This window comes from Eulemur rufifrons, chromosome 7 (genome assembly GCF_041146395.1).
Source record: "Eulemur rufifrons isolate Redbay chromosome 7, OSU_ERuf_1, whole genome shotgun sequence".
Taxonomy (NCBI): Eukaryota; Metazoa; Chordata; class Mammalia; order Primates; family Lemuridae; genus Eulemur; species Eulemur rufifrons.
Window position 1 is genome coordinate 142,710,962 of NC_090989.1, and position 27,333 is coordinate 142,738,294.

Here is a 27,333-nt window from a genome sequence, read left to right on the forward strand (position 1 = left end):
TAGTTATACCATGTAGCCATCATGTAAACTTGGATAATTCACCTACATTATTTCGTGTAATGGAAAGTGAATAGACTTTGAAGTCTTACTGACCAAGGTCATTTTCTGGTTCTCCTGCTTACTGTTTTCTGTACCTGTGAATGAGTTCCTTGGTTGCTCTGAGCCTTAATTTTCTTTTCTCTAAAGTGGAAATAAGGGGCTGGGCACGGTAGCTCATGCCTGTAATCCTAGCACTCTGGGAGGCCGAGGCGGGTGGATCGCTCGAGGTCAGGAGTTTGAGACCAGCCTGAGCAAGAGGGAGACCCCGTCTCTACTAAAAATAGAAAGAAATTATATGGACAACTAAAAATATATATAGAAAAAACTAGCTGGGCATGGTGGCTCATGCCTGTAGTCCCATCTACTTGGGAGGCTGAGGCAGGAGGATCGCTTAAGCCCAGGAATTTGAGGTTGCTGTGAGCTAGGCTGATGCCACGGCACTCACTCTAGCCCGGGCAACAGAGCGAGACTCTGTCTCAAAAAAAAAAAGTGGAAATAAGATTGTGTGTCTATGGGTTGCTGGAAGAGCTACAGTCATGTCTGTAAGGTGCCTCTTACTGTGCCTGCCACATTAGGAATCAGTTTGCTCTCTCCTTTACCCCCAACCCCTTCCCTCTCATCTACTGCCCTTTACTCACCTCCTTGCAGCTCCTTATTCCTGTAACCTCTCTGATGGGCCTTCAGTTCCTTTTCTGAAAAACAATGTGACGACACCTTCCTTCACAGAATCATGCTGAGTTCCAAATGATACTATTTTGCAAACTGTAAAATACTTCTCAAATATAAAGCGATACAATTATTAATAGCAGTAATGATAGTGAACAATGCCATTATTTCATAAAACAAAATAATACATATTAGCTTCTATATCACAAGATGATTCTGTGATGAGTGTATTATGCATCACCTTAAAAATCTAAAACCCCAGGTATCCTTGGTTGTGTCAGTTTAGAGAAATGAGTGAATGCATGTGTTATATTCTGTTGTATATATGTATTTGTGGAACTGATGACGATGCTGAATTGGTGGCAAGGCTTAGCAGAAGCAAAATAAATGTATTGATAAATAACTTGTGACTGAATGTAGCCGGAGCTGTGTAAATGGAAAGCAGCTGTTATCTCTCGGTGTATGTTATCTTGCTGATGGCTGTGAGGTGCAGGGCAGCAAAACATATGGCTTCGAGAAGATTACTTCTCCACAGGCCTCTCCACTGGGTGCCACTGTCCACAGATCCATAGCTCTGGCAAAGCTCCCTGAAGGTGGTGGATTTATTTGCTGCTTCTTCTGTTGCTATGGGCTTGTACTGTCATCTAGCTTAAGCAGATGGGTCACAAACTGGAAAGTCTTCACATTGGTGAGGGTTCTGGTGTCTTGGATTCCCACTCCCCTGTCCCTTTACTTTAGGTTACTTTTTGATTATCAGAGTGATTTTTTCCTGCCAAAGGAGAGCTCGAGAAGCTCACCTGGACCAAACTATGATTCCATTGCAGGCCAGCCCTTTGTGAATCCCGACGGAACTCCTGCAATATACAACCCACCCACCAGTCAGCAGCCGCTGCGGAGCGCCATGGTGGGGCAGTCCCAGCAGCCGCCGCCGCAGCAGCCGTCCCCTCAGCCTCAGCAGCAAGTCCAGCCTCCACAGCCACAAATGGCAGGCCCACTGGTCACGCAGGTAAGGAGCTGGTTGGAGGGCAGGGAGGGGGAGTACTGTGAGATGAAGGCTGCATAGGCCTCAGAGCTGCAGTGCATCAGGGAGAGAGGTATATCTTCCAGGAGTGTCACCCTCATCCACTCATAAATAAAACCAGGCAGCCAAGAGTTCCTGGTTGCAGGTTGACAGCATTTCAACTGGATTCTTAAGTTTAGATACAGATGAGTGCCCCATCCAGTGACTTGCAGGGCGAGGGCATGGTACTAGGGAAAATAAATTTTTTCTTAGATCTCGATGTCAGTTTTATGTATCAGGGAGCCTCTGTCTTGGAGACTGAACTCATAATCCCATTCAGGCCTTTACATCATCTTTCTCAGCCCTTCCCATCACAGATCAAATCTTCATGTCAGCAAAGAGTCAGTACTGAACTCTTCACTGATGTGAAGAACATAAATCAGTCAATTCCAAGGTGGGCTGGCTGCTCATACATTCTCGCTTTAGAGAGGGGCAGAGCTGCCCTCTTTTCCAAGGGGGACACATAGACGTATCTATAGAAACCTGAAGTGTTCCAGGGAGTCTACCAGAGTGAAACCCTTTACAAATTTTTTTAAAATTTTCTGTCCTTGAGCATTATTTTTAGAAGCAGACAATCTAACCAAAAGCAATATCAAACATACTTCAGTAACTTCTTAGAGCTTGCTCACGTGCAAATGAGCCCCCCTCGGTGCTGTCTGGCTGTGGTCTGCAAGGCCTTGACTTTTCCCTGGTGGCTGGTTCCCCTCTCTGGGGTGCACTGAGCCCAGAGGACCTGCAATGGATGGCGGTGTGCTTCTTGTGGGATTTCAACTGCAGTGCTTTCCTGTTTTCTGATCGTCTTTCTCTTTCCTCCAGTCTGTCCAGGGGCTGCAGGCTTCCTCCCAGTCAGTGCAATACCCGGCAGTCTCTTTTCCTCCCCAGCATCTCCTGCCTGTGTCTCCAACCCAGCACTTCTCCATGGTACTGTATTATATGTGTATGACTTTTCCCCTGGGAGAGCATGTTCACTGAGTTTACTGCTTTTCTGTACAACACTGGCTGACACGGAATGGGTGCCCTGGGCTGACTGTGCAGGGGCATGTGTGAATGTCTCATTTCTGAACATTGCAGCCCATCTCTGCAAAACAATGGTTTCCTTTGCATCATCCATTCGTCCCATGTTGAGTACTTCTGTGGCCTGGTACTCTTTGAAGCATTTACCAGCTAAGCAGGAACTGAATGCTTTTCAGAGTTAGGAGTCAGGAACAGAGAGACATATGAACCTGGTGTGAGGGTTTGGGAAAAATCTCCAAGTCAGTATTGGGATGGTAACTGTTATCACCCTGTGCTCCCTATGTAGGTTTTCCCCTGGGACTCTAGTCCCCCAATTTCCTTTCATTTTCCCCTCCGATCACTAGATCTTTTGGGGCAGCAGCTTAAAGAATGAGCATTGTTTTTAAATTTCAGACCAGGCCAGTGAACAAGTCCTGCCTAACATAGGAATATAATCCCACCCAGTCCTGGCTCCATCTCTGCAACAGCAGCACTGGGTGGGTGATGAGTGCTGGTGCCTCCACCTCTCTCTCGCCAGCCACTCTGTGGTTGCTGCTGGGAAGGCCGGCTGACCCTTCAGGACAGAACAGCAAGCCTTCTTTGTCTGCAACACCATCCTGAGGAGACTAAGCCCTCAGTGAAAAATAATTATTTGCTTCTATTGAAAGAGGAAGATCTGGGTCAAATGGTTTACCATCTTTGACCCTCAGGATAATTAAAACCTGATTTTTTGTGTTAGGTTCTCTTGTTATGTTCTGTCTGGAAAATTCCTTTATTTTATTTTTTCCCAATTATACTTCCTCTGTCTCGCACAACTACAAGCATGTGTCTTGTGTCTGCCTCAACATGCCTCTCTCATTACCAAGCTGATCTTGCTTATTTCTTCATTTATTTCCGCGGCTTGCAGAGAGACGACGTGGCGACGCAGTTTGGCCAGATGAACCTGAGCCGGCAGTCCTCAGGAGACACTCCTGAGCCCCCGTCGGGTCCTGTCTACCCGTCCTCCCTGATGCCACAGCCAACCCAGCAGCCAAGCTATGTCATCGCCTCTGCAGGCCAGCAGCTTCCTGCTGCGGGATTCTCAGGCTCTGGCCCTCCCATCTCCCAGCAAGTCCTCCAGCCTCCTCCCTCACCACAGGGATTTGTGCAACAGCCTCCACCTGCACAGGTAAGTGCGATTTTTCTCACTCCCGTGACCCACAGCTGATTTCTCATGCATTTTGACTTTTATCTTTCCATGTAGAATATCCTCAGATTTAACTTATCTTGCCCTTCTGGTCCATATTAATATTCCTCCCACGAGGACCTAGTCTGTCTTTCTGTTCATCAGTTGTGCAAAGCCTTGGGGCTCAGAAAGTAAGCTGAATGAAACTGACCCAATTTCTGCTGGTACAACAGGGGCATAGCCCATTTTCCAGGCTGCTGGCAGGATAGCTATAAGAAAGCATTCCCTCCCATGTGATATCCTGCTCATGGGGTTGCCCAGAGAGGAAAAGCCTTGGGGAAAGGAAAGGCCTGCTCTTAGGGGACTTTCAACTCTCTCTTGCTCCTGCTCAGGAACTGTGTTCTTTCCAAATTCTTATCAGTTCACAAACATTTTCTGGAGCTAATCTGATGCTCCAGGCAGGAGTTCCTCTATGAATATAAAGGAGGAAGGGAAGCTGATATCCACTGTCCTTTTCTCTCCCTAAGGGGAAACAGAGCTCTCACAGGTAGCCATTAATCACATTTAATTGACTTGAGCATGTAAGACACCACAGATCACTGATTTTTACTGTCTTCTCAAAGACTGATTATGTGTTACTGTTCACCACCAAACATCTCTGGTGCTCCCCTGGGTATTTCTTGCAGAATATTGGAAGTGATTACTGTCAAGATATAAAATGCACAGAGGCATTTTCTCGTCCATTTTCAAGGCACACATATCCCAAGCAAATTCCATCCTAATTATGAAGTATTGCATTATTGGATGGGCTGTTTAAAGTGCAGCGTCACCCTTTTATCATTTGTTTCATTGCCTTCACATCTTGAATAAATTATTTTCTTTTCAAGCCACACAAAATCCTCTACCATGAAATGATTGTCACTCAGTTGTTCATTTTATTTTGAATGATTAATTAATGGTTCATCTTCAGTTGGCTTGTCTTCACTAGTGGGATTTAAGGAGATGTGTAAAATAATTTTAAGTTACAGGAGAAAGAGCTTCATTAATGTATTAATTATTTCACTAATAAATTAAATACTTGAAGCTTAATTATTAGGAAAAGAATAATTTAGCTCTTTTCACCTAAATCGCATCTGTGTCCTTACTCATTTCTGTTGTCAAAGAGAAGAGTTGGCAGAATGTTTAATTGAAGGCTTTAAAAAAAAAGAAAAGTCCTCCCCAATGAAGGAATTTCAACATTATTACTAGTTATAATGCAGAAGCAAAGACAATTCAAAACCCCCAGTGTGTCCACAACAGAAATGCTTTTATTCTTTCTTCTGTAGATTTAAAAGGTAGAAGGGGAGGGAGGCAAATGAATGTTCATGGTTCATGATCAGTCTGGACACTTATGAACTTCTTTTTAAAGAACCACAGATGAAAATGCAATAGTAAACATTTTAAAATCTGGTTATCAAACTATAGAAAAAGGAAGTGAACTGAGTTGAGATTCATCCCATGGACATATATGGAAATATGTTAAATTTATGCAGAGAATCTATTTAATAAAGGTTAAGGTTGAAGGTTAATTTCATCTGACTCATGATATGTACTTTCTAAATGCCCACTGGGATGGTGAAGTAGGAAACACACGGATAAAGCAAAGAGGGATTTGAAGAAGGGAAATAGATTTGTTTATTTTTAGTAGTTTCTCCTTTCCTTTATTTACTTCATTTTCCTTCTAATTCAACACATTTTTTGATATTTTAACATGCTTAGTTGAAAGTATACATTTTCTCCCTTTTGAGATACCATTACTCCTTTCTTCCTTCCCCCTCTCCTTTCAAACCATTCATACTGATCCTTTAAGCCCAACTCCCTCTTCTTCCTCTCTGAGGGAGGGTGAGGATGGGTCATGTGCTCGTTTGTTTCACATGGTTGGGGGCCATAATTCCTAACAGCTGGCCAGTGCTTGAAGCGGCAATGGATAGAAGGGGCCAAACCGCTAGCACACCTTGTCGAGATATCAAAGGCAGGTCTAGGGGAAGAAAACAAAAACAAAACAAATAAACAAACAAAAACCTGAGTACTAAAAATGAGATGATTTAAATTTTTTTTTTATTGTTGTACTTTTATTTAAATCATTAGCGCTCATCAGGCAATTTTCAAGTGTTTGAACTCCATACTTCATCCCTAAAGGTATTTTCATGTTTTACATTGAATATAAAAAGAGAGATCAAGGAACAGATATCACATTCATAAAGTCATATTTACTCAAGACAGTCTTTTCTAAAGGAACAAAATGCTATTTTTCCTAAACAATATGTAAATATAATATTGATAAATAAGTTAGATGATCGTTGTTCTTATTTTTAATACTGGGAGGCATCTGGTACATAATGGCATTAATAGTAACCTTTAATAGTATCACAGTTTGCCAGAGCACAACTAAATCCTATTATTATTCCGGAATTATTTGAGTTTTTATTGTTATAAACTGCCTTATATAAAAAGAGAGAAATAGTAAGATTAAATCACTATAAACAATGCATACAATAAATTATTTAGTTGCTAGATACTGACCCATTATTGTTTTAGACTTGTTCAGTGTCTTACCCTTAAACATCTGTATTATTAGGTAGTCACAATTATAATTCATAATGATTCCATGGAATTGCAGAATCACAGGTCCACACAAATTATCTTTTGTTTCTACTTATCCTAAAGCTGGAAAATGTGTTACATATGTTTCAATAACCAGATTGAATAGAAAAGTCTTTCCTATTTGACATAAGCAAATCAGAAAATAAAATAGCCATAAAAATCACAGTTCTAAAATAATTGGCTGGTAATTTTACTCTACATCTATAGTATTTGTAGACTCTGTACTGGGGTGCCTCTGTAGTCACTTTAAAAAACATGATAGGAGAAAAATCGAGGCCTGGAGATGCAAAATAATTAACTAAGAGTAGTAAGAAAATTGCCTTAATAAAAATGACCTGAGACAGGCAAAGGAGTCTTTCTAGGTCAGGACACATTTGATTTGAATCTTATTGGAAGTAATTAGAATATTTTTGTTCATTCTCAGTCATTGGAATATTAAGAAGGTGGCATAAAAATATTTTAACATATTTCCCCTTTTAGATTAAACATAATTTTTTTGGATACTGGCTAAGTACCAGTCACTGTGCAGTGTGCTTTGATAGACTTTACCATGTTTCATAACTACATTATCTGCTTCTTTTAGGCTAGAGATGGGCAATTTTCATGTCTCACCTGTGTTTCTATTTGAAAAGCAACACAAGTTACATATAATATTTAAAACTGTCATAGATTTTTTTTGGTGTTGATGATAACTGTTTCATTCTTTCTCGTTTCATTTAAAACCCCCAAAATGATTATTTTAAAACAGCCATTGTATTGCTCATGACTAGGTCAGCAATTGAGCAGAACTTAACACAGATGGTTCATCTCTGCTCTATATGGCTCGGATAGCTTGACTGGGGCTGCATTCACACCTGCAACTTGAGGGTATCCAGTCTATTGGGGTGCCTTTGTTCTCCACAGGGTCTCTTTCTCTAGCAGAATAGCCTAGACTGTACTTAGTGGCTGGATTCCCTTCCTGTAGGAGTGGAAGCTGCAAGTCTTAAGGATCAGACTTGCAAGTCTCAGACATCACTTCTGCCTCATTGCATTGGTCAAAGCAAGTCACAGAACCAGCTCAGATTCATGGCCTGGGGAATGGATTTCACCTCTTCACAGTAGTAGCACGCACATACACACAGACATGGGAGAAGTTTGTGGCAGCCATCTTTATAATCTATCACAATTTTAAGGCGACAATATATTTTATCTTAAAAAAAAATTACTTCATGCACTGTTTTCATTACCTTTTTTAACTCTTTTCTCCATAGATGCCTGTGTATTACTACCCATCTGGTCAGTACCCTACCTCAACCACGCAACAGTACCGGCCCATGGCCTCAGTTCAGTACAGTGCCCAGAGGACTCAGCAGATGCCGCAGGCAGCCCAGCAAGCAGGTACTTGGAATCTGTTTCCCATCTTTTCCTCCAATCCAGTTACTTTTGCTGGTAAATCTCATAGCTGTACTCTTTGGATGAGTATCCAAGCTTGGCAATTGAAATCAGCGAGTTTCCCCTACCCAGAGAAGATAACAAAGCATTTGATTGACTCTATGTGGAAAAGTAATAAGTATAAGAAGGTGAAGCAAACGCCCATCTAGCATCCCAGGCATGCATGCTAAACAGTCTTTATAAATTAGTTTTTGGTCCTTTTAGTTTATTTTAAAGTAGAGAGACAACCACAAACACATCCCTATCTTCCTAGTTTACTTTCTTTCTTTTTTTTTTTTTTCCTCTTCAATTTAAAGCAAGAACTTCCTCTGTTCCTAAGGCTAGGGAAGCAAATTAGGTTGTTTCAATAACATGCTAAAGAGCACTGTCTCTAGAAGAAGGCTACTGACAATGCAGCGTGTGTCTCGGTGGAACTCTGACTCCATGGTTCACTTTCACGATGGCCACACGCCTCCTGCCCAGAGCCCGGCAGCCACTGTGCAGTGGGAAGGGGGGCCGATACACTGTACGAGAGTGAGTAGCAGGTCTCACAGTGAACCGGTCTCTTTCCCTACTGTGTCACACTCCTAATGGAATGCCGCTACCCAGAGAGCAGCAGAATCCAGCAGGGCTAAGTGACTTGTGCTAGGGAGAGGTTTGTGTCATTCCTGCTGACCAAACTGCGGGAAAAACTGCCAATTGTCATGCTGAAGACCGCCTGACTAGGAGACTCTGCCTTCTGTAAGTAGGTCATGTTTAAGAGCATGTGCTCCCCGCTGCTGCTCACAAATGTCTGCTTGGTGATCTGATTTCTTCACTGAATGTATATATATGCATATGCAATATGTACAGATATATATATATATATAAAATATGTAATATATACATGACATGTACTATTTTTTATAAGCTATGAAAAAAATGCAATCCTTGCTAAGGATTAGTACCAGTCACGGACACCCTAGGAATACTAATGCTGACACTGCTAGCATTTTGTCAGATTGGAGAAAGAATTAAATTCTCTGTATTGTGGATGGCTATTATGGTCTTTAGTTTATCTCATGGCCTATTTAAAGTCTGTGGGAGAAGAAATAGAGAGACCTATAGAAGACAGCGAGATTTTGTCTTCTTTCAACACTATGTTAGTTCTGGAAAGAATGTATTTGACTTCTGAATTGACTTTATACTTTTACAATAGTTAAGAACACAGAAGAGTTTCTCACATTATTTGTTATTTTAAGAAAATCATTTGGCCATATTTTCTCTGAATTGTGGAAAATGTTATCATGCCTATCATTTTGGTGGTAACTGTGCTATCAATTTAGATACATACTTCAGTAATATGTTGCCTGAATCCCGAACTATCTTATTTTCTTCCACTAATGTTAATTAAAGAGTTAGTTTATAAGCTTCTAGATCTTTGTTCAGACACCATGGAGAAGGCTTCTTTTTGGTTATCAGTGTTTTTAGAAGAAGAAAAATATAGATTCTAACTATAATGAGTTTTATTTAGTTTAATGCCATTGTGTGAAAATTTTTAAAAAAGATTATTTCAGTCTCGTGGTAGAGTGTTCTCATATACTGGAATGTGGTTACAAATATGCTAGAATCTGCTAAACCTATAAACTCTGGATCTATGTGAAAGGTTGAGAAAGTTGGATGAATATGTTAACAGATTTACAGAAAATCTAGAGTTCCCCACTGACTCCTACATTTCTATTTCTCCTCTCCACTACTACACAGGAAAATATATGAGTGGCATTTTTTATTCTTTCATAAAACATTATGGGAAAATTCAGGGATGCAGAAACACCCTCCCTCATCTTAGAGAGACCTGACTGGCCGCAACTGCATTCCATAGCAACCTGGTGGCTTACCTCTGTCCCCTGCTCTCCCATCACTCAGGAAATGCCATCTCTAAGGGGAGACAATGAAACTATAATGAGAAGAATGCATTCTAAAGCAGCTCATGCTCAAAGTGGAAGCCCAGGCAGTGCTTCAGGTGTCAAGGAAGTGAGTGGCAGTTAATGCAGTCTATGGGAGGTGAGGGGGTGAGAAAAGTGAAATGATAGATGAAAACTATGTCCCCAGAAGTAACAGCATTGATATACACATGCAGGCTGAGACCTTTGAGCTCTTAGTTTTTGTGACCATCACATCTGATATCTGACCTAAAATTCCAACACAGTTTCCACTGAAGTGCTGGATTTACCCAGTATTTGGGAAAGCAGATGACCGTACAAAGAACCACTTCTGCTACTAGCAGAATATTCCAGGTAGCCCAGGTCACACAATGGCTCTTTGAGAGTGCATAGAGGCTCTGATTCCTACAGCTGGGAGTCCTTTTGTTGAGCCTAGTGAGACCAACAGAGATTATCCAAAGGGATGTGGCAGAGTTATTTATGAGAGCTACTCCATGCTGATGGACTATCTCGTAGAGGAAAGAGCCTCTTTAGATAATTGTAAAAGCCACATTTTCTGGAGGAACTTGAAGGTATACCTTGTGCGTGTCACCCTCCCACAGTGATGTTCTGACTTGCTCTTCTTCCTGTCTCCTGCAGTCGTGTGCCCTGGGATCTGACTCTCTCCCATCCTCGTCTGGTGCTGACACCAGGTTGTGTCATAGCATCCTCAGCTGTCACATTATTAAGCATTAGAGCAGGACAAAATTATGTCTGTTAAAGCTAAATGAGATTTTAATCCCAATTTTCTTCTTGGCAGTGTTCTTAATCGATTTAATTATAATCGAAACATCTCTTCCTTCTACCTTCTTGCCAGAATTGAGATCTCTGTCAGTTATATCATCTTTCCTAGGCCTTAAAATTCTACACAGTGAATTTTTATAAAGTGAACTGGATGCTCTACAGTTGATTAAATAGGACATACGAGTTACGCTGAGGCCCTGGGAGGGGACACAAGTTCTTCTTCCTGGTGATTTTGTATTCTTTTTCCTATCAATGGGGTGGTAAATGTCCTAAGCATGTGGAAGAGGAAGCCTATGCTGGTGGTGATTATAAATAAAGACCACTAATGTTGAGAAAGTTTGGAGAAATCAAATGGTAGATCTGCACAGTGGTATTTGGATTTGGTAGGTACGTATGTGAGAAAAATAAAAATCTTTAATGTAAAAATGTCTCTAACGGAAAAAAATGTATTGCCAATCTAACATTATCAGGGACCTCTAATAGTGGGGAGACAATTTTCTTTATGAGGCAATTGCTGATAACCTAAGTCTGCATGGAAAAGCAGTTATCAGGTTATAGCTGAAAGGGCTATGGTTTTTAAATCATTCTGGCTTTGAAAGACTTGCAAGTGAGAGTGGCTTAACTGAGAACAGATTTTCTCATTGGTCAAACATTGAATGAAGTGCTGATGAACAAACCTTTCATTCCCTCATGTTTTAGGTTCATTTTAGTAGTCAGTTGTCATACTGCTTTTAGGTAGCACCTTTTTTGCTATAGTTTTACTCCTCTTGGAAAACATCGTTAAAGCCACAAAAATATTAGCAATAATCATATCTACCGTAGGTTGAGGACCTCTTGTGGGCTAGTTGCTATGCTAAGTATTTACAACCTTAATTTAATCTCCAGCGCAAATTTACAGAAGACATTCTAGCATCCCTGTTTTACGGATGGAAGAAACTATTGCCCAGGGAGGTGAAATAAATTACTCTAGGTCCCAAGGTTGATTGAGTTGGGAAAAGCACCCAGGCTTGACTGGTTTTAAGCCTGTGTGTTAACTGCTTTACGGGAACAGTGTAAACATAGTTTCTAGTGTTGCCTTTACATGGAAAATCATATAGAAACTGGCATGCCAGAACTAAACCAGCATGCCCATTTCGCAGAGGCAAGTAATATTTAATTAATCATTTAGGTACACAGGTTGACTTAAAAGCAGAAAAAATTGAGAACCCTTGATGTTTGCCTTGCTATTCAGCATGGGGTTGCATATTACTTTGCAGAGCTGGTCAATAACAACAAATGGCAGAGAGCAGCTGAGGCATTTATGTTCAAATCACATGTCACAAAGGAAAAGAAAACAAAAAAAGCGTTCCTCATAGATCTTGTTTCCAACTCCAAATTTCCTTTTCAGTTTGACCTAAAAAGAAATGTATGTAGCTTCATTTTTGGCTCTCCAAAAATCTTGGACATCTAAAAAACAACCAAATAAACGTATAAAGTCCTATGTACTTTTGTCAAGGAGCATTTGAGAAAGAATCTAGGTTTAGTATCAGAATAATACTGGTCTCGTAAATTGAATTGAAAAGTGTTCCCTCCTCCTATTTTTGGGAAGAGGTTATATAAAATTAGTGCTAAATTTTCTTTAAATGTTTGGTAGAACTATCTAGTGAAAACCCCTGATCCTAGAGTCTTTCAGAAGCACTTTTTTAAACGTTTTATTTTAAGATAATTTCTGGAGCTTTTAAATTATGAGTTAATTTCTTCATGGTTATAGGACTATTCAGATTATCTATTCTGTCTTCATGGAGTTTTGGTAGTTTGTGATCATTAAGGAATTGACCCGTTTTTTTCCAAGGTGTTGAGGTTAGGAGCATAAGCTTGTTATTTAATGTTTTTTAATAACCAGGATATGTTGTGATATGCTGTTTCATTCCTGATATTGACAATTTTAATATTCTTAATTTTTATTTTTTAAATTTTTATCTTATTATCTTATTTTTATTATTTTATTTATTATTATATCTTGCTAAATTTATCAATTTTATTGCTTTTTTCCAAGAATTAGCTCTATGTTTCATTGATTTTCTCTATTGTTTTACTGTTTTAATTTCATTGATTTCTGCTCCTGTCTTTATTTTATTATTTCCTTCCTTCGGTTCACCTTGAATTTATTTTTCCCCCTTTCTTTGTAGTTTCTTGTGATAGGAAATTAGATTATTGATTTGAGATATTTTCTCTTCTTTAATGTAAGCATTTTTAATGCTAAAAGTTTCCCTCTCAGTCTGGCTTTAGCTGTGTCCCACATATTTTGATACGCTGAGTTTTCATTTTCATTCATTTGTATGGTTTTTTTTTTTTTTAATTTTCTTTGAGACCTCCTCTTTGACCCATGGATTATGTAGAGGCATATTGTTTAATGCCCAAGCATTTGGAGATTTTCCTATTGTCTTTCTGCTAATGATTCTAGATTAATTCAATTATAGTTAGATAATATATTCTGTATGATTTCAATTCTTATAAAATTGTTGAGGTTGGTTTAATGGCCCAGGATACAGTCTATTTTGGTGACTGTTCCATGAGCACTCTAAAAAACTGGGTATTTTGCTGTTGTTGGGTGGAATGTTTTATACATGTCAGTTAGATCCAGTTAGTTTACTTGGTTGTTCAGAAGTCCTATATTTTTGCTGATTTTCTATTTACTAGTTCTATCAGTTGCTGAGAGGTGGATATTCACAGCACCAACCAGAAGACTTCCTAAAGCTCTGAAGTGAATCTCAGGGCAAAGGTTGCCCCACCCTGTACCTGAAATCCAAGGCTGGAGGAGGGACTTAGAAGTTATTCAGAGCATGTTAGCATTTGGTTCCATTCTCAAATGAATAGGAAATGTTTCATTCTCTAAAAGAAAGTCAGAAACATTTCATAAGAATAATCTGGAAGGTAAAGGTCCTCTGAACAGTGGGATTTGGGTGAACTGATCCTATAAGCTGCTGCCTACGTCTCTCACTGGCCAGGCTTTCAGCCGTATTACTTTAGGTTTAGGCAGAAGAATAATGAAGATGGCTCTTTACAGTGGACAGTTCCTAAAAGACTAGGATACTCTGTATGCCTGAATGCTATGAAAATAGAACATTACGAAGTCAAGATGGCTAAACGGCAGAGCAGGAAGGAAAAGAAAAAACCTTAAGGGAGCCGACATTAGATTATAACTGCAGCACATCATTTAGTGTGGATTCTGAAAATTATGGAGATGTGTCTCACTTCTGCTTTATAAAATCCCTTTTGTCTCCTCCCCACAACCCCAACTCCCAACTATCTGCTAAATTGTTCATTTTGGGTTAAAAAAAGTTTCATAGAGCATTTTTCACAAAAGTGTTTTACTTTTAAAATTGTAGTTCAAGAGGAAACCATGAAAAAAAATCTTAAAAATTCATAGTATTGCAAAGCCACTGCAGCTTTTGCGGGGCTTCCTTATGCCAGTTTAATGTACTTCTGCTCTGTTCCTCTCAGGTCTCTGTGTTGAGTAAATGATGCCCCGACCTGCCTCGCAATAGCAGAGTTGGAATCTCTCACAGAAGACAGGAATGGAGGTCCCTAGATTTTTGCTGAATTTCTTTATTCACTCTTTTATTTATATTAAAGATAAACCTCTCTCACACTCTGCTTGGCAGCCATGATGAGATATGACTAGTATGAATAGAAATGGAGTTTAAACCCTCAATTTTGCTAACTGAGGCTAGAAGTTCAGCCTCCTGCCCAATGTAGGGTCTCCCTCATCACAGCCAGAAAGGGGGCTTCTGCTACTTCAGTACTTAACAGATGTAGTAACAAATCCCATGTTCAGAAACTCAGCTGGGCTTACTCAGACAGTCTGGCAAAGTCTGACTTGTAAGATTCTTCCCTGAATGTGGGAACTCAGAACCACATAACACATTCACGCTGTAAGGAAAACACACAAACAAGAGTGAAAATAATATCTCAATAACCTGGAAATATGTTATCACCATCCCCATTGAATCGGAGGTTCTCCAACCGTCAGAGTCCGATCTTTCCTTTCCCTGATAGGATAGGTGGAATCCAGCCTTGCAGCAGGCCTCCTGCTTGTTCAGTTAACCAGAGCAGATAATGAAGGATGCAGACAAAGAAGGTTGCAATGAATCTAAGATATATGGAGATAAAAGACAGGGAAGAATGAATGGTGAGGGAAGAGGCAACCAGGTCAGGGAATGTAGATTTTGTTTGTTCTATTTTACTAACTGATAGTATGATAACAGTATCACCCAGGAATCTGCAGACAACTCTCTGACCTTTGGGGTATAGATTCCATTGGATCAAACCCCATTCTATATCTGAGGAAACGATTTGTGTAGAGAGTTCTCCAGTGAAGAATTGTAGCATTGGAGGAGGTCAGCCTCTCAGAAATACAAACTTTAAAATAGACCAGTGGGTTTCTGTTTCTCTCTGGCTGGACAAAAATCCAAAATACCTTTCATCTCTTTAGGTATAGCTATTCAGCTCCCTCTAGCCCCTTCCCACACAAACCAACTCTAGGCCTCTGAGGATTACTAACAATCACTTGTAAATGCCAACCCCAACCCCTATCATGGGAGAAAGGAACATTACTGTAGCCAGTGCTTCTCAAACTTTAATATGCATAGATACCACCCAGATCTTCTTAAAATGCATATTTTGATGCAGTAGTTCTGAAGCGTGCCCTGAGGTTCTGCATTTTTAGAAAGCTCCAGGTGATGCTGATGCTACTGTTCTCATGTCTTGAAAGCAATATAACAGTTAATACACTTTTATCCATGGCCAACTCATATATAAATGGCTGCACAGAGAAGGAACTTATCCAAATGCAGTCTTTGATTTGACATTATTTGTATTTTAGGCACAATTCTAATATTTCATAGTCAGTATATCTGATCTTGTGAATTATAACTAGTATTTAGAATTAATACACTAATGTTTAAAAATTTGAATTTTAAGGCAGAAGATAAATATAACACGATTCCATGACATAGCAGAATGTTGAAAGAATGAATAATGTATGTACCTATTTTCACTTTGGTATGGCAGGGATTGTGTGTGTGTGTGTGTGTGTGTAGCAGAGAGAGAGAGAATATTCTCTTTAGCTAGGTCTCTTGGTGGTCTATCTTTGTCCTGTAGAAAATATGGTGCCTCAGTAAAGTTGTTGTATGAATATTTAAAAGGCTAAATGGAAATCTCTCAGCCATCCAATTCAAATATAAATAAGACCAAAACTGAAGTTAAATGTTATGGAATCAAAGAGCCCAGTGAATAACAGTCTAATTAATTGATCCACATCAACAAATAAATATACACTTTTTTTAAAATTCAAACACCCAAGGAATATGTCACAAACCCTTCGGGCCACTTCCAGGGGTACAGTGTGTTTAGATTTTGGTATGACTAGCAATTTGGGAATTTCTACAAATTTAAAGTAATAATGCTCCCATCAAAGCTCATTTCAAGTATTCAGATGGCAGGAAATGACCTGGCCTTGAAAATCTATCCCCATCACCCTCTGTTCACGCCAGCTATTTTCTCCAATCATTTTAGTTTACTCCTGAATGCATAACAATGGAATGGGCTTGATGGCACTGTAGGGAGGAAGATGGAGATGTGATTATCAGTGGCACATGTATATTTGAAAATAGACCAAAACCACAGTTCCTTTCATGATAGGTCTGCACAGAAGTTCAATAAATAGCAATGTGTTTTGCTTTATTTCTTCTTTTGGGAGTAATGTTTCTGTTGTAATGGCATATTGTTAGTATTAACAGCTCCAAGTAAGAAATAAGGTTATTGCCTCTTTAATGTTGTTCCGAAACACATTTGGTATGGGGTAAAATGCACCTTAATGGAATCTACAAATTTACTTAACCAGAGCAGTTGGGTAAGGCTGACAGTGAATCTTGTATTTTTAGCTTGACTTATTAAGCAGTCAGTGTCAAGGTAATTGAGAGGGGTTTTATCTTCAGAAGTTCCTTTTCTTATTCTTTGTGCCTATGCTGTTTCTCACCTTGATTTTGTTTTCCTCCTGGGATTGGCTGGAGATGGGGAAAGGAGCATCAAAGCTGAAGAAAGAATTTGGAACACCACTATCATGTGACCAATATGATATATTAATTTATAGACAGTGGGATTTATCTTTCTAACTTAATTTGCCTTCTCTAAGACTTGATGATTATAATAAAAGATTTATTTGTCTAATTATCCTACATATAATTTCCACACATTTTAATATTTAAAATCCCATTAATCTTTTTTTTAAATTTTAGAAAATAATGTATATCTAATAATCACTCAGAGAAGCAGTGTAAAAGTTGTTACACTTGACAGCTCTAAGGAAGTGATTTATACTTTGAGTGTCTGCATTATTATATTATCAAAAACAGAAGGGTAAGTTATCAAAGAGTTACATAAGGATTTAATTGTCTGATTTCTATTAACATCAGTGGGAGTCACATGGATAAATCCTTACGGAACCTGCTGTTCTGAAAATATTAGTTTGGAAAAGGTTTCTATGGAAATGTTCATGTGTTTCTTCAATTAATTGGTCTAATTATTCCATTTAAAGACATGGAAATGAGAAGTATTACACTGGGATTAAAAGAAAAGTTAACATTATTAGGAGCAATAATAGAAATCATGCTATTTTTAGACCTAAAAATCTTACACATTCCCAAAACTATATAGATGGCCAGGTTTCCTCTGTCCCCTAGGAAGTTATAGTAAAAGGGATTTATTAGCACATTAGCAATAGTTGCTTTAGCACTTTTCATTTTATGTGATTTTTGATGTTTACATTTTCATTTGTTATGCAGTTAAATACTCCTGGTATGGTTCAGATTTCTGATTTTCTATACAGATGAGAAGTAAGACAGATCATATCATATGTTTTCTTTACTGTGAAATAGAAAATGGAAAGTAGCAATTTATTAAAAACAGAAAGAAAGAAAAAGGAAAGAGTTGGATTTGAGATAGTAAGGAAAGAAAGGTGGCAAGAAAAGCATACAAAGATATGTTTTTTGAAAATGCTAATATTTCTGTACAATTTTCTTAAGAGAGAATTTTGAGTGCTTAAAAAAAAGAAAAAAAAACCTAAAAAATCCAACGTAGTTGTTCCCAGAGTCTGGTTTACCTGATTATTTAACTAAATGAATTTAAGAGAAGATAAGATTTTTTGTACCATGTATAGCCTTGACCCTCTTTTTTCTTTTCTCCTCTTTTATTTCTTAAGTTCTTGCCAACAATTTCTGCTCTCAGTTGTCACCTCGATCTAGGAATCACCCTGTTTTTCAATCCCACTTTTCTTTAGAAGCACATTTAAAAAAATAAAAATTCTTCACGATCTCCACGACCTCCTCAACCCTGTTTGTTTTCTTACTTTACTTCCTATCTTTAACTTTTGACTCCGCACACGTTCTCTGGAATTCTTTTTTCTTTTTCTTTCTTCTTGTATTAAATAAAATTTACACTCCAAACTCAGGGTGCTTTCATATTACGTTTTAATTGTCTGAATTGTTCTGTTTATTTTAATGTATCAATTTTGTTTCTTTCTGTTTTACACACTCCATTCCATTATGAGATAGAACTCTTCATTCTTCCAAAGGCATTCACAATTTAGCATTCAAATGATGACGAATAATGCTTTGGATTTTCTCCTCTTCTTTTCAGAGAGCACAAAGAATACTATACTTTCTTTTGTTCACCTTGGTATCCCTAGAGCCAACACAAATTTGGTCCTCGGGGTTTGTGACTTCACTTAGAGATTTGTTGTGATAAAATAGTAAAGAGCATCTTGATGAGTGTTATTTTTATCTTGCTTCCCAAGTTCAAAGATGCAGTAGTACCCATGGGGAAAGTTTAAGCTTTGGATGGTTTTTATGTTTGCCATTTTCAAGGAGTTCACTTTTGCTTACAATTTTTGGTGGTATTCCAACTTGGAGTAGAAAACAGTATGCAAATCTCTAAACTTAAAGGATCCTACCCCTTAAAAAGATGCTGCTCTTTAAAAATTCTTTCTTCTTTCCACTGTCTTCAGATATGGCTTCATACTACAGGGACATAAATATAAATTCAGCAAAACCTGTCAGCATGGATTCACTTCAGCCATTACATCCTATGCTGTCCTTTCCTCAGACTATCAGCATGGGATCAAAGTTTAAGTTACCCCCTCCAGCTCTGAAGTATCATGGGCCCTTCTGTCAAAACGAGTGGCTTATAAATTTAACAGTTCTTGAGGCAAGCAACAGCTACTGTAACCCAGGAAGGCTACAATATTGTGTGTGCCTCACTGAGTTAATTTAATTCTAAAAAAGCACTGTGACTCATCTACTCTCTGTAATCCTGTGGGGGTCACATGGTTACAAGGCCATCACTACTTGGTTCAGTTGTTACGGTATGATTCCATGGTGGAGGCATTTTTGCACATCTGTTCATTGAGAGAGCATGTTAGCAACACACAATAGCCTTCACATTTACGTTTTTGTCCATGTCCCTGAAACCACAACAGGTCTTCTCCGTGATTTCATCTAAGTGCTATTCACTGTTGCCAGTCTTTCCTGGCTGTAGTGATGACTTTGATGCTCTTCAAGGACTCCCCACTCTCTAACTGCTGACATCTTCTCCTTGATTCCCACACTATTTCTTCGAAGGTATCCAGAGACTTTTTAATGTTCCCCCAGATGCTGTTACTGCTTTGGGGGATGTTTTGTTGTTGTTTGTTTTTATTTTTGTTTTGCAGTAGGTCCAGCAACATTGCAACTTTTATGAGCCATTGTGGTCATATAAACTGTTTTGATAATTAAAAAAAAATAAATGTCAGAGAGAGGTACCAGAATAGAGCCAAGAACACACCTTGCAGAGTGCAGGATTCTGTAGTGGAGCACACATTTCGAGAGATTATAAGAAGATGCAATAGAGTCTGTCAAGCTAGCTCCAAATGAGTTTCCATGGAGTTTTGTTTCCCAAAGAAAACAATTTATAAACAAATACCACTATCACTACTCATCTCTGCATGGGCAGTGTTAACCAGAGGGTGTGGTGCTATGATACAGAGATCAGAGAGTTTGAGGTATCCTTTGGAGAATCTTGATGTAGACATTGTTGTATTTCCTCTAGATGAGACCTATACTAGATCTTCCTGGTAGGAAAGGCTCAGCTTTTGCTGACCTGAGCCTGTGTGATTGAGATGAGTCAACGAGAGCAATCCAAAGACAAAAAATATATCAGAGGCAAAAGCTCCTGCCTAGCTGAAAATTGTAGCAAGAATGAGGAGAAATAAGCAAATGCAAATGGTAGCTTTTATTGTATTTTATTTTGTGTGTGGAACATTTTATAAATTATGAAAGCAATGCAGTACTTATAGTACAGGAAGTTTAAAAAAGGACAAAAACTCCATGCTAACACAATTAATTTTTATTTTGATCTCTTTTTATCCTGCCATTGAGCCCATATATATATATGTATATATATACCCATATATGCATGCATGTTATAGATACAAGCATGTATTGTGATCATAGATTATGCAATTTTCTTATAAATATGGCATTTTTATTTATTCAAAACCTATTATTTTACATTTACATGTGCCGTGCTTATTTCAACATATCTGTGACACAGTGTTTAAACAAGTAAAACTGTACTTGCAGACAACATGAGTGTTTACATAAAAAATTCAAAATACTCTACAAAACAACTAGTAAAACTAATAATTTAATAATGTTGCAGAATACAAGGACAATATACAGAAATCAATTGTATTTTTATATACTTGCAACAAACAAATAGAAAACTAAAAATTTTATTTATTATAGTGACATAAATTTCATAGCAATAATTAATCACAGCACTCCGAACCTTGCGGTCCAGGATGGCCTAGGTCATTGCCTCGGTCACCCGTGTACCACTCACGGTGAGCCTTGAACACCCAACAGTATCTTGCAGAGTAACAGCAATTACAACACGAAATGTTTCTCTGTGCAGTTCTTGCTTTCCTGATTTCCTCTTCAATAAAGAAGTATATATTTTGAGGGAACTAAAGCTTTTAAATCTCTCATTTATCTTCTTTAACTTCCATATTCAACAAATATGTCACAATAAATTTTGGTTTTGCTGCTCCTCTCCCCAAACAGAGACAACTCCGTAGATTTTTTTTTTCCAAGGTTTTTTCCCACCTTCTGCCAAGGGCTTTTTTCTTTTTAATTTCTCATTGTTGAAAATGAGGCAATTCAAGGAGCTCACACTCTGAGTTGGAGTCTACCTCAAGTGCCTCTATGAATATGCCACACAAAGGAGATGGTTTCCTTGGCAATGGGATTGGTGCAAAAAACACACACACACACAAAAATGATGGAAACAATTTGCTCCCTGCCTCCGTCCCCAGTGCCCGTCAGCCCTGCTGTTGGCCAGGCTCAGGAAGCACACTTGAGACAAGAGTTGCACATCTTGATTGGCTGCCATTGATGGCCATTGACTGCAAGACCCACTACCAGCCACTTGCTCTATTCATCCATTAATGAAACAGTTCAGCTGTGGAATGGTTATTTTCTTATTTCTGACATTAGCTGGTGTTTTCTAGATACTTAAGTAGAGAAAGGGAAATTGGGTTTTAAGAAGAGTTTGTGTGTGTGTGTGTGTGAGAGAGAGAGAGAGAGAGAGAGAATGTGATTGTTTAGATGAACTAATTTTAAATGACCGGTAGCATTTATTTTTACATTTATTTTCAGTCTCTGAAATCTGAATGTAAGATATTGTTTAAATTCTGGCAGGATGCAATGCCATGTTTGGTGACAGGTATGGAAAGTCATGTACTAATTTGGCAGTATTTATGACACACTTATTAAGTGTACTTCTAAATAAGCCCCCATGAGCTCAAAATTGTGTCCTCTCTCTACTAAAAATGGCAAGACAAGTATAGACGTGTGAATTTATCGATAAGTGAATCTACTGAAGTCTAATTCCAGGGACATTATTCAGCAGGCATGGAGATCAACTGATGTGATTTTAAGTCCTTAACTCTCACTAGGAAATCAGTAATCCCATCTCACCTTGGGGTCCAAAGCTCATTCTCTTCCCAATCCAGTTTCCCTCTCTTACCTGTATCTTTTCCTTCCTCAGAACAATGACCGAGAAAATGCATATATAGTTGTTGATTTCTAAATTATTATGTTGCTGAGCTTGTCAATTACTGAAGGATGTTTAGTGTGCTGTAGACTTTCTCTTCTTTTTCTGGGTATTTGAACCACCTGTTCAGCTTGGAGTTTTAGGAATTTACAAGTTTGCCAATATATTTACTGTCTCTTATTCAGGAAGAAGTCTTCAGCATAAGTAGAAAAGATAAGAGAATTATCTGCCATTTTTTTTCTATTCCTTTTTTTTTTTTTTGCATTGGCTTAAACAACTAAAATTTATTTTCTCACAGTTGTGGAGCCTAGAAGTCCATAATCAAGGCGTCAGCACTTTTGATTTCTTCTGAAGTCTCTCTCCTTGGCTTGTGGATATCCGCTCACCTTTTTAAACTGAAGAATTGAAGAAATATATTAAATATGGAAAAACCACATGCTTTGCCAAAGTGTTCTTATAATTTTGTCAACAAATACTAGCACTTTGGATTGTTTTATAGCTAGAATTAACCAGAATCGAAACAGGGATCCTGTGTTCTTTCCCATTTTGAACCACTGTAGTGTAAGAATTACATTATACCTCCAGAAAGTAGGTGGCAAGTATTAAACATCACATCGAATCTTTGTGTGTTTATAAATGGATCTTAAAAACATTTAAAAAATGCCAGGGTTCATTCAAAAGGCTGGAAAAACAGACACCAAAAAAAGCCTTTTTCTTTTTTTCTCCTTTTGTTGTTGTTGTGGTTGTGGTTAGTTTGTGGTGACAGTATCTGACTGCAAATTGCGTGAAGCAGTCCTGCCAGCTCTCAGCATCCCTGGGAGCCGTCTTCCTGTCTCAGCTCAGGCTCGTGGCCCTCGGGGTCTGTGGTGTTGTCTTGAAGACTGGATACTTGAATTCTGTCCATTTGCCTGGTGGTGACAGCCAGCGCTTGTATGAAAACTGCCATCTGGCTCTTTCTGCTAGATCTGTAGCAGAAGCCTCAGTTGGGTTTGGGGTTGTGAGATTCTCCAGAGAAGGCCAAGCCTCTTTGAAATCACCACAGATGGCTTTATTTGGGGAGCTAACAGGCATGGAAGTAGAGGTAGGGAGTAGAAAAATAAATCAGCTGGGGGTTTGATGTCTGCTGCTCTTAAGAGAACTTGAGATGAACTTCATTGATTGATTAGGACTGTATTATGCATGTGGAAGAATTTGGAGGCTCTGTGAAAGCAAATTGAAACTTTAAAGACTTTGAAATTAAAGAGCCCATCACAGCACTGTGGAAATTAGAGTTTTCCTAAGAAAACGTGTGGATGTGATGTAAAGTAGCCATGGGAAAAATGCAGTTTCGTGGTGCCTAAATCATTGTTTCTCAAGAGATGTTCCACCTGCATTAGGATTGACAGGGTGGTGAAGGAGCTTATAAAAAATGCAGATAACTAGATCTTCCTGAACTGCTAAGGGCTGGGTACCACCTCTCCCTAAGGATTACTCAGTTTTGTGGGGAGGGTGCATTTCTCCAGTCTCTTTGAAAGGCTTTTTTTCCCCTGTAAATGTAACAGATTCTAATGCTCAGGCAGATCAGCTTTTCTAAAATGCATTCTCAAGCAATTAATATGCCATTAATATTTAAAAACCACTGGCCTAAAGCTAATCTACTTTGAGAATTCTTCTTGAGTTTTATTTTCTTCCCTATGTTCAAAGGAATCCGTGTTGGCAAGAATACCACTGGGTTCAAACTGGGGGCAAATTTTCTTCCACATTTTCACAAGCATCTAGGTTGTCAAGAATACTATTGATACAGCAAATGTTTTATCTCTCCATTTTTAAGGATGTGTTCGGAGATGATTAAGACTAGAAGGTGGATGAGTAGTTAGAGGTAGGTAAAGTAGATGAAAAAGTGACATCTGGCTAGCAGTTTTTGGCTATTAATAAGACAAAGCTACTTATAAGCTACTCATAAGACGTCTGTGCCTTCAAGGGTACAGTCACACCACGCACATGAACATGCGGCCTTTCTATTTGAGAATAGCCCTACTGTTCCATCTCCTCCCTGTGCCTTGGTACCCATGGACGTGACCCCTTGAGGCTGTCAGCAAAGTTTGTGCTCCACTCTGTTGTTTTTTTATTTTTTCTACTCTGGTTTTAAAAGGCATATTTTAATATACTCTGAGGGAAAATGATCTGAGTGGAATTAAAACCAATGAGGTACTTTATTTTTAAATGATGGAAATGGAAGCTAAGATAAAATGGACTTCCAGAGACTGAAAAGATTAGTACTACAGCCACTAGTGATTGCATGACTTGAAATCCTGTGGAGGATTGTCTGAAACTGCAGTTTGTACATAAAGTTTTTTAAAAGTCCTGATATGTGTGTAACAGTCACCTGTCTCTCATTGCCGTGCCTCACAAAGGGTGTCTCCTCTGCCATGCTTGTCACTATGCAATTACGCTATTCAGGAAAAGAGCTGTTCCCTAAACCCATGGAACCACATGGAGCTTGGATAGTGACCTAAATGGTAACCCAGCAGTAATGTTTTTAAAAATTTTAAGTCCTTGAGGGGCTACCATAAAATTGAATACATATTATAGATGTGAATTTGGTGCATTGATCATGAGTTTAAAGGTACAGCTGACTTTAGGGGCAATTTAGAGGCCTAAGTAGGGGCATCTCACAGTACCAGTATGGAAATCATGTCTTAAATTAAGTCATTTAAAAAATTTTTTATCATCTTCGCTTAATAATATTTGTGAAACTAACTATTCAGAAATTCTTCATCAACAGTAAAATTTGACTAATGATTATTTGGAAGTTCAAACATGATTTTCAGAGAAGATTAAATTGCTAAGGATGAAATTGCTAAAATGAAAATGTACATTTAGAAAATATAACTTGCCTTATGAAATGAAATTAAGTGTTAGTGTCTATTCTTATTCCATAGAAAAATATGCTGAAAGTTTTGACTTTTGTTGGTAACCTAAAAATATAAAGTTGGTGAAAAATAACATTTGATTTCAGTCCCTATGAAATCTCATAGAGACACATATATTTATCAACAGAAATTATAATGGTATTATATGCATACTTTTGCGTGATAAATATTTCTGGAATGTTTATTTTTAATATGGCTTTGATTTTAAAAATTGACAGCTAGCACCAAAAATTTTAAAATTGTCAACGACATAAAATGGTATAGCAAAAGATTTTATCTGTTTTTTTTTCCTCCAAGTATTTTGTTTTTCTTCCAGGGTTGATATATGCCCCTGGCCTTCTAGGTTAAATTTGGATCCTTATGTGCTTTCTTCCATGCACCCCTATGGTGAGATAGCTGCCTTAGAACACAGGGAGTGGAGGTCAGGGATTGACCTCAGAAAGTGACACACCTGTACCCTTACTCCAGGTGACCCTCTTAAACATCGTTTTCTTTGACAACAAAAAAAGTTACTAACACAGAATTGCAAAGCAAAAAGGGGACCCTAGATAATGTTGTGTGGACTTTTAGTTTCCTGTTTGCATGTATAGGCATTTTATTTTTCTAAATGGTTGTGGAGAGATAAATGTAAGTGCGCCACTTTTACTAAAAAAATTATAGTTCTGTTGTTTGTATATGAAAGATAGAAATCCATATATGCATAGATACACAGTCTGTAAAGAATTTTAATTTCTTAGTGTGGCAAGGAGTTTAACACTCATTATTTCCAAAACCTCTTTACTTCGCAGGATCTGAAGTAACGTTTTTTAGTCTATTGATTAAATATAAATTTACAACATCAAAACTAAAATCATGAACAATACATTATGTTCTCACATGTCTACTATTGCTGAAGGACAAAGAAAATTCAGGTTAGGTGAATTTTTTTTAAATGAAAATTTATCCTTTTAAGTAACTGAACTTAAATTTTGCATAGAAATTTTACAGAAATTATTTCACTTTCACACTTTACTAAGCAGTATATATACTGAACATATTGTTTGTTCTTAAGTTATGTATGCTGAGACTACCCTTCTTTTTCCTGGTTCATGTCTATCAAAATGTCAAATTCTAAGCAGGATTGCCTTGCCCCCATTTTTTTCCCTACTGTTATTTGGGTTAAGAGAGTGATAACAAAGCTTGTAAGAAACATGTCTGAGATTGATTCTGAGGGATAGCTAAGAGGCTTGGCTAAGAAGGAGGAGGGTGGTAAGGAAATAGTGTGAAGGGTAGTTAACTAGCTCCTCTCTTTTGTGCCGGATCCTTCAATTTATTGCATAAGTGAAGCATCAGTGTACTGAATTCAGTCAGCAAGCCTTGTTGTCACTTGGTCATAGCTGGAATACAATTTTGCACAGGTTTTCTTGCCAAGGAACAAAACTCCACCATTCCAGGAAACAAAGAGATGACACGTAAATGTAAATGAAGGCAGAGTGCTTTCAATGTTTATTAAATTAAATTGAATGTAAGTAGTTTCCTCCTACTGAGATGAAAGATAAGAAAGATAGAAAAGACAAAAATAAGTCCTTTTAAATAGGTTGGCTTTAATAATTATTACATATAAATAATTTATTCTACATAATGGAATGGTTAAGCATAAGAACTAAGGAATTCAATTACCTGGGTTCAAATCTCTGCCATTTATAGCTGTGTGACCTTAAACAAATTAACCACTCTGTGCCTCAGTATTCTTATATGTAAAATGAAAATAATCCCAGGACTAGCTCCTTAAGGATTAGGTATAGTAATGCACGTAAGTGGCACTTAGTGCTTGACACATAGGGAGCAATGACTGATAAATAATGTAGCTCAGGGTACCACATAGAACCTGTACAAGAGCAAGGCAATGATTCTGATGAGTCTAAAACTTTGCATTCTAAATCCCCTTCTACTACTTACCCATAGTATCCGATAGCCAATGCAATGAAACATTCCATTCAGTGATCTTCCATTGGAAATTTAACTTTCTGGATTTTAAATGATTAGTCATACACAGCTAGAATCATGTTTTTATGCTTTGAAAATAGGGCATGTTGATTTCTATTCATTTGGTGAAATACAGGCACATTGCTCTGCCAGATTCCATTCTGGAACTAATTTGTAAATCTCCACCAGTTGGAGTGGTAATGGCACACTTGCTTAAGGTAATGTTGAATGCAGCAAGGAGGTGCCAATCTCTTTATTGATGTAAACAAGAGGAGGTTTGCTATTTTTTTTAAAAAAAAAAAGCAGCAGCAGCAGCCCTATCACAAAATAAAACAATCAGGTGCTAATTTGTTTCTTTGCCTGCTCTAGATGCCACTGTATGTGAGGGATTATCATGGAAAATACATTCTTGCTGGAATTTGGAGCCTTTAGGCATTCGATGTGCCAATTGCCTTCACTTGGTTCTAGTCTATAATTTATCACTGGAGTGTCCTACCCTGCTCAAATGTGCCCTTTGTGGGCAGAGGCAAAGCTAATATACTTTCCAAGTGTATTTGAATTGCTTCAATAAATCACAGCTGCCACTGTAAGCAGTTTTATCATTTGCCAGAACAATAAGTCATCATCTTGCTTTATAGATGGAAT

At 38.2% G+C, this 27,333-nt stretch overlaps 1 protein-coding gene across 42 annotated transcripts in view; it reads left to right on the top strand.

Moving 5' to 3' along the window:
• ARPP21 (cAMP regulated phosphoprotein 21) overlaps positions 1 to 27,333 on the top strand; it is a 148,862-nt gene that overhangs the window by 95,167 nt on the left and 26,362 nt on the right. For 39 of the 42 annotated variants that reach the window (XM_069473401.1, XM_069473415.1, XM_069473384.1 and 36 more), the window contains 4 exons: positions 1,530 to 1,711; positions 2,582 to 2,686; positions 3,666 to 3,926; positions 7,817 to 7,943. In XM_069473401.1, coding sequence (XP_069329502.1) covers positions 1,530 to 1,711; positions 2,582 to 2,686; positions 3,666 to 3,926; positions 7,817 to 7,943 — 675 coding nt within the window. The remainder of the gene's footprint in view (positions 1 to 1,529; positions 1,712 to 2,581; positions 2,687 to 3,665; positions 3,927 to 7,816; positions 7,944 to 27,333) is intronic. The other 3 variants (XR_011233895.1, XR_011233896.1, XM_069473403.1) reach the window with 2 other exon arrangements.